The sequence below is a fragment of the Abramis brama genome (genome assembly GCF_963993115.1).
Source record: "Abramis brama genome assembly, chromosome: 25".
Taxonomy (NCBI): domain Eukaryota; kingdom Metazoa; phylum Chordata; class Actinopteri; order Cypriniformes; family Leuciscidae; genus Abramis; species Abramis brama.
In genome coordinates this window covers 15,645,631-15,652,701 of record NC_139987.1, presented here as the reverse complement: position 1 = coordinate 15,652,701, position 7,071 = coordinate 15,645,631, and the positions used below count along the sequence as shown (strand labels likewise).

General features: G+C 36.4%; 1 protein-coding gene across 1 annotated transcript; it reads left to right on the top strand.

Annotated features, from left to right (window-relative positions):
* Nucleotides 1-439: 439 nt before the first annotated feature.
* LOC311076713 (zona pellucida-like domain-containing protein 1) lies at nucleotides 440-6,253 on the top strand. The gene is made up of 11 exons (XM_084105107.1): nucleotides 440-478; nucleotides 588-713; nucleotides 867-1,087; nucleotides 1,358-1,542; nucleotides 1,835-1,907; nucleotides 2,014-2,111; nucleotides 2,196-2,276; nucleotides 3,220-3,388; nucleotides 3,705-3,813; nucleotides 3,929-3,949; nucleotides 5,049-6,253. Exons 1-11 carry the CDS (start codon nucleotides 469-471, stop codon nucleotides 5,201-5,203), a joined length of 1,248 nt encoding a protein of 415 aa, XP_083961233.1. The 5' UTR covers nucleotides 440-468; the 3' UTR covers nucleotides 5,204-6,253.
* Nucleotides 6,254-7,071: the final 818 nt, after the last annotated feature.

Here is a 7,071-nt window from a genome sequence, read left to right as displayed (position 1 = left end):
TCTTAGACTTACATGGCTAAATCATGCATGTTTGCATTATAATCCTTATTTATTGTGTTTCTAGGATTACCTTTGGATCAATATAAAGATACCTGACATTTCGTACAGTGTTAAAAGAGCCATCGCCGTATTGTCTCCACTACCTGGGGCACGACACTTACTCCATTAGGTCTTATATTAACATGTCAAGGAAGGGTATCCATGTTTAAGTAAAGTAGACATAGAAACCAGGCCATTGTCAACTGCATGTCTTTGAAGGCCCACCATGTGTAGAGTTTCAGCAAGTGCCCTCAGGCAGTCGACTATGGGACATTATTCACAAAAGGGCTGGTCCTGAACAGTGGACACACCAAACTTTTCTGACCTTATTTCTTTCAATCCGATCCCACAAAGGAAAGTGCTCTATATAAAGACTCTTAATTCGCAAGAAAGTCTCACAGGCAGAGGATACCAAAGCCAACCGCAAGCATGATACAAGGTGCGTACGTGTCCTAGGACGTGTAACTGTGGGATATGCGCTGACCTCCTGGATGTACCAATGGTGACTAACTGATTTTGAATATGGTGTTATTTTCTTCCATGAACAGGTTCACATTCAGGAAACAACAGGAAATATATTCTCCTCAACATTTTCCTCGTCCTCCTAGCTACAAAATTCGACAAAAGCTCTGAGTTAACACAGAGCGATTGTGGATCAGATTACAGACATCCAGGTATAGTTTTGATTTATAATTTTGATGAATCAGACGGAATGTTGAAATTCTGATGAACAAAAATTGTTTATTCGATTAAAAAAAAAAATTGTGTGTGTGCAAGACTTTATGTCAGGTTTTGTACAACTAATCCGGTCATTCTTGTCACGATAGAGTACACAGACATCTCGGTGGAATGTGGAACGGAATACATCAGTCTGGCCATCAGATTCTGTCCTGTTCTATACACTGGCTACAACGAATCAGAGTTGATCCTCAACAGTGTCATAAATAACCCAGATTGCAAGGGGACCGTCGACACTACCGTCTCACCTCCAGTGGCCCGATTTAGGTTCCCGCTTAACTCAACCAATGCCTGTGGCAGCAATTTTGTCGTGAGTAATACACTGAAGAAAAAAAAAATGTTTTAGAGACAATTTTCACTCAGAAATTGCTAGTAAATTTCACAATAGATAGATAGATAGATAGATAGATAGATAGATAGATAGATAGATAGATAGATAGATAGATAGATAGATGGTTTACAGAAGTTTTCAGATACTGCAAAAATGCCACAAATTCATAAATAATATTTAAAATATATTTAAAAAAATATCTTATTACACAAAGTCTAAACAAAAGGGTCAATCTGTTTTTCTCCACAGACGTATAAGAGTGCTGGGACAGGCGTATTCTCAGATTTCTCCAACATTGAGACAGTCAACATCAGTGGAGTTGTACGGTCGAGTGACATCACAACAGGCACCGTGACGTACAATGCCGAGCTGAAGTACTACTACTCGTGCTCCTATCCTCTGGAGTACCTGATCAACAACACTCAAGTGGATGTGTAAGCACTCATTTTCTCTCACGCTCTAGCAAATCAAGTGCAAGATCTGTTTACCGGGGATAAAAGAACAAAACTCACTGGAGAATAAGCGTCTTGGTGTAATATCACTCTAACAAATATTCAATCCAATCCATCCATGTTGTTGTCCTCAAGGGACAGGGAGACGATATAAAATTCACAATAGAGAAACACTATGACACATAGGCCATACACGTCTAGTCTGTGAATTGTCAACGTTGAGTAATTGTAAGCTGATTCAAGTAAACTTTAACCTTGTTCTTTCTTCTCAAAGGTCATCCTCCTCGATTGCAGTAAAAGACAACAATGGCAGTTTCATCAGCACTCTGAATCTTAGACTCTTCAGTGTATGTCAGTCCTAACTGGACCTTCATGCATCTATAGATTAGATCAGCTAACAAAAGTTAATATCAAATATTTATTTATCTGAATATATTTTGTTTTATTTCTCAGGATATAAACTATACCCAGCCTCTCCACATGCCTCCCATTGGTATTGAGCTGAGGACAAATGTGTTTGTGCAAGTGGAGGCTACCAACTTGACCTCCCAGTAAGACATGTTTCATTGAGTACCATCCTGGCAGTAAATTGAGCAGTTTTGTGTTGAAGTTTACCATTATTATGTCCTTCACAGGTACTTTTTGCTGCTGGACAGATGCTTTGCCTCCGTTTCCAATGCACCCACCACAGACAACTTCTTCAACCTCTTCGTGCCGTAAGTTTAAATCATAAAACTAGTATTTTTAATATTATAATAATTCATATCTTTTTAAAGGGGCTATATGCAACTGTTTCCCCAAAATAAACGTAACAATAGCCTTTTTATTTGACCATGTATGACTCAAACATCTCCTGATGAGCATACTGACACCTTGTCAGCTCACAGTGGGTGCACCTATAAGCCTGTATCCTATTTTTCCTATTTTCTGTCGGGTCGGATTTTTCGCGCGCTGTCTGCGGATGTGACGTCAAGCGCGTTCATGTTAAACGTTTCAGATCACTCTGCCACCACCGCTAGTCAGCAAACAAACTTAGTTTCTCAAACAATATATGTATTTGACTGTTCTTACCTCTGTAAACATAATGTTGACTTCTTTGCAGCGGATGACTTGTGAAGTGTGCACGTACGAGAGCGAGCAGAAAGGAAGAGCAGTTCCGTTTTTTGGCCACAGGTGTCAGTCGCGAGTTTAAATTTCAGAAAAAAGCATATAGCCCCTTTAATATATTGTTTTTATTTTTTTTTAACCCAAACTACAATCATAATGCAGTACCCTTAGCTTGTAGATAAGGCAATATGAATTATCTAAAATTTTGAATTGAAGTGCAATAAAAGTGAAAATACTGACTGACCCATCAAATAAATCCAATGCAAAATTTAACCCAAACTACAAACATAATGTAGTATCATTCGGTTTTGTTTTATGTTAACCCTTGAAAATGTATTGCGGCATGTATTCATATCGGTGCATCCCTAGTGCTGGACAATTACTATAGTCATATATCATGGTGTGTGAACATGGTACAATCAGAGTACATATCCAAAACAACATAATACCATTGCACTATGTACAAAAGCCATGTTTGTAATGATACAATCTGTCTGAAAGTGTTTGGAGGGCCTGAGACAGAATCATTTGTTTGATGATTTGTTTGATTAGATGTGAAATGGATCGGCTCACTAAAATGCTGGTGAACGGGGAGATGCAGCTTGCTCGGTTCTCGTTCCCTGCCTTCCGCTTTACAGAGCAGCAAAACCAGACAGTGTCGACGTACTATCTGCACTGCATCACAAGACTGTGTGAAATATCAACCTGCGCTTCATTTAGGGTAAACACATACACACATACAACATAAACTCCCCATTTACATAATTTCTTAAATTAGCCTGTTAGAATTTAAATTAAGTCTAACCAGAATAGAAACACCTTTTGGCTTGGTCTGGATCATATTGTTTGCATAATGCTGTATCAAATGTTAGTGTCACTATACAGTGGTTTTGACAAGCTTTGCTATTTTTGTGGGGGCATTTGACGATATTTTTGTCCCCACAAAAATAGCAACACACACATACAGTTCACCTACCCAGACAAATATTGGCCGGGACACTTTTTGGACTAACCAGGATCTATGAATCTTTCCATAGCAATGTCGCAAACGAAAAAGGAGAGACGTTGCTCCCACCACTCCTTCAAATGGAGTCACAGACAGCACTACCATCACATCACCAGCCATCATCATACGTGCAGAGAACGGTACGTTCCTTCCCCTTTTGAAAACAAAATTAATCGTTAATCAAACACTACTGAGTTTTAAGTTGCCTACATTGCTTTCTGAGAAACTGACTCCATTCTGTTTATTTCATTTCAGTGGTGCAAACAAAAGAGGAAGGTGAGCATTAACTGTTTGATATATAAAACATGTAATATTTGTCCATTGATGGGGATTCAATTGATTAACTTAACTAAATACTAAATTAACCAAGCAGACATAGGCAATGATCAAGCGCTCTCTTTTAGAATGTTTATATGTAGTGTTTGTAGTGAATGAACCAGATAAAAAAGAAACGTATGTGAGGCAGATCTTTTTATAGATGAATGTACAGTAACACTGCTGTCTATCACTGTTTTAAACATCATATTCTTGTTTTCTTTTTATGTTGTAATTTAATGCTGACCCTAATTAAGATCAAGTTAAAAACCCTTAATATTTTTATGCCAAGGAAACACCCTTATGAATAAATAAATTTACTATAATAATAACAACAATACTATTAGATTATATATTTTGAATATAAATTTGTGATTATATATTTTAAATATATTGCTCCCTTTAGTAGCTTTAAAATGTCCTTCAAAAGTTTGGTGTCAGTAAGGTTTTTAAAATAAGTCTCTTAAGCTAACCAAGTCTCAATTTATTTGATCAAAAAATACAGTAATGTTGTGTTATTGTTCTATTTTATTATATTTTAAAATGTTTTAATATGAAATGTATTCCTGTGATGGCAAAATCATTACTCCAGTCTTCAGTGTCACATGATCCTTCAGAAAATGTTCATTTGCTGCTTAAGAAACTTTAATTATTATCAATATTGAGAACAGTTGTGCTGCTTAATTTTGATGTGGAAACTGGATTCATTAATGAATAGAAATTTCAAAACACCATTAATTTGAAATAGAAATCCTTTAAAACATTTAGAAATGCCCTTAATTGCTGAACAAAAGTACTGATTTCTTTAAAAATAAATAAATAGCTTCCTCTAAACTTGTGAACAGTTACACTAAAAATGCTAGGTTGTTTTAACCCAACTTTGGGTCAAATATGGACAAACCCAAACATTGGGTTATAAATGTAATTTAAAAATGTAAACCATGGCTGGGTTTGTCCATATTTGACCCAAAGTTGCGTTGAAACAACCCAGCATTTTTTAGAGTGTAGCTACTTTTTGCTTGTAGCTTAGTCAATCTGACCATATGTCTTTGCATCTCAGCTGTGTCAATCAGCACGAAAAAACCTGTGGACTCCTCTGTGGGTCTCGGCGTAGCTGTGGGCATCCTGGCATTCGCCTGCATCATGGTCGTGGGAATGGGAGCACTTTTCTACAAAAGACACTGGCACAATGCACCTTCAAAAATGCTCCGGTGAGCTGAGATGCCCTGCTCCAAGAGAGGATCTCCCACCGCTGGAGGGCTGAGCAGGGCTCAGCATAGAACTGTTTCTTTTCTTGGTGAATAATCATAGCATAATGTGGTTTAGAAGAGCAACAGTGCACTACATCAGCTCTACACATGAAACTTGCGTTTAAGTGTAGCTTGGATCTAGGGATACAATAAGAAAAGTCTGTAAAAATAGGACACAATGTACTGTGTTAATATGAAAGACTTTTCCGTATTGACTTTTCACAGGTGTTTTACATGTATTTTGATTTATGCATTGGATTGTGCTGTGTTTTGGGATTGAAGGAAATGTATATAAACTTAACATCTACTGTCCAGGCAGAAAATTGTTTTTCCTACTATTTTTGGTTGTCTTACAGTGTACATGTTAAAGCACAACCAAAACAGAGCTATAATCCTTAGCTTATAGATAAGGCAAATTTTAATTTTCTGTGTTTTCGAATTGAAGTGCATTAAAAGTAAAAGTATTGACTGACCCATCAAATGAATCCAATCCCAGTGAGTACACACTGTGGTACCTGTAAAACACAAAAAGGAAGTACATTTGAATGTGTGTGGAGTGTTTGGAAGTGAGAGAGCTCTTTAAGACAGTTCCTAATACCTTCCAAAATGTTAAACTGTATGTGTTATTTATTAAAGACTACTCTTTATGTTTATGATTTAATCTAAAATATACTCATGTACAGCCCAAAACATCCCTGCGTTTGCAATGATTTACAATTTGTAACTTTTGAATCCACAGTTTTGAACATAGCAGAGTATTATAGATTGTAGCAGAGTATTATAGATTCATTCTGCTTGTACAACTTCATAAATAAAGAAATGGGAATGAAAGCAATTTTTAATGAAAGTGAGCTGGAGGAGAGTGCAGCAGTGTGCAGATTTTAGAGATGAAGTTATGTTTTTGGCTCTTTGTATCATTATAATTCCAATGGCAGGCTGAGCTCTTAAAAGTATAGATGTATATTTGTGATTCATCTATTAATGCATGCTTCATATGAATAAAGGCTGCTGGTTCAAGAACAAATCACTGTCTCCTCGAGTGGATTTTTACTTATTAGCATAAAATCATGACATCTGCAATGGAAATGGAATTAGCCTGAAAATATAATTTGGGCCTTTTGCGTTTGAATTATAACTAATATGCACACTTCAAAACATGCCAGAGGTCAACTATTAATTGCATGTAAGGTCTGAAAGGTATAAATACATATTTAAAAGTCGTCTATGAGGTGGTTTACCTTACTGTGACCCTGGATCACAAAACCAGTCTTAAGTCGCACGGGTATATTTGTGGCAATAGCCAACAAAACATTGTATGGGTCAAAATGATAGATTTTTCTTTTATGCCAAAAATCATTAGGATATTAAGTAAAGATCATGTTCCATGAAGATATTTTGTAAATTTCCCACCTTAAATATATAAAACATTTATTTTTGTGAGTGGATGCAGCACAATCGCCAATAGAAATGGACAACTTTAAAGGCGATTTTCTCAATATTTCGATTTTTCTGCACCCTCAGATTCCAGATTTTCAAATAGTTGTATCACGGCCAAATATTGTCCTGTCCTAACAAATCATACATCAATGGAAAGATTATGTATTCAGCTTTAAGATGATGTATAAATCTCAATTTTAAAAAAATTACCCATAAGACTGGTTTTGTGGTCCAGGGTCACCTAACTAATGTGGGTCATGCAAATTCATTCAGCAAAAGGGGATTTTTGGGTGTCACTATTGCAATATTAGTATGGAAATCTGAAATGCAACCTGATCACAGTCTAATATCATTTTACTGTGACCTGTCAGATGAATTAATGTCTGACCTTTACAT

Excerpts from the sequence above, each read along its gene's own strand:
- LOC311076713 (XM_084105107.1), top strand. Across the intron at positions 714-866 it reads ATCAGATTACAGACATCCAG|AGTACACAGACATCTCGGTG; the intron begins GTATAGTTTTGA and ends TTGTCACGATAG. Across the intron at positions 3,950-5,048 it reads GGTGCAAACAAAAGAGGAAG|CTGTGTCAATCAGCACGAAA; the intron begins GTGAGCATTAAC and ends TTTGCATCTCAG.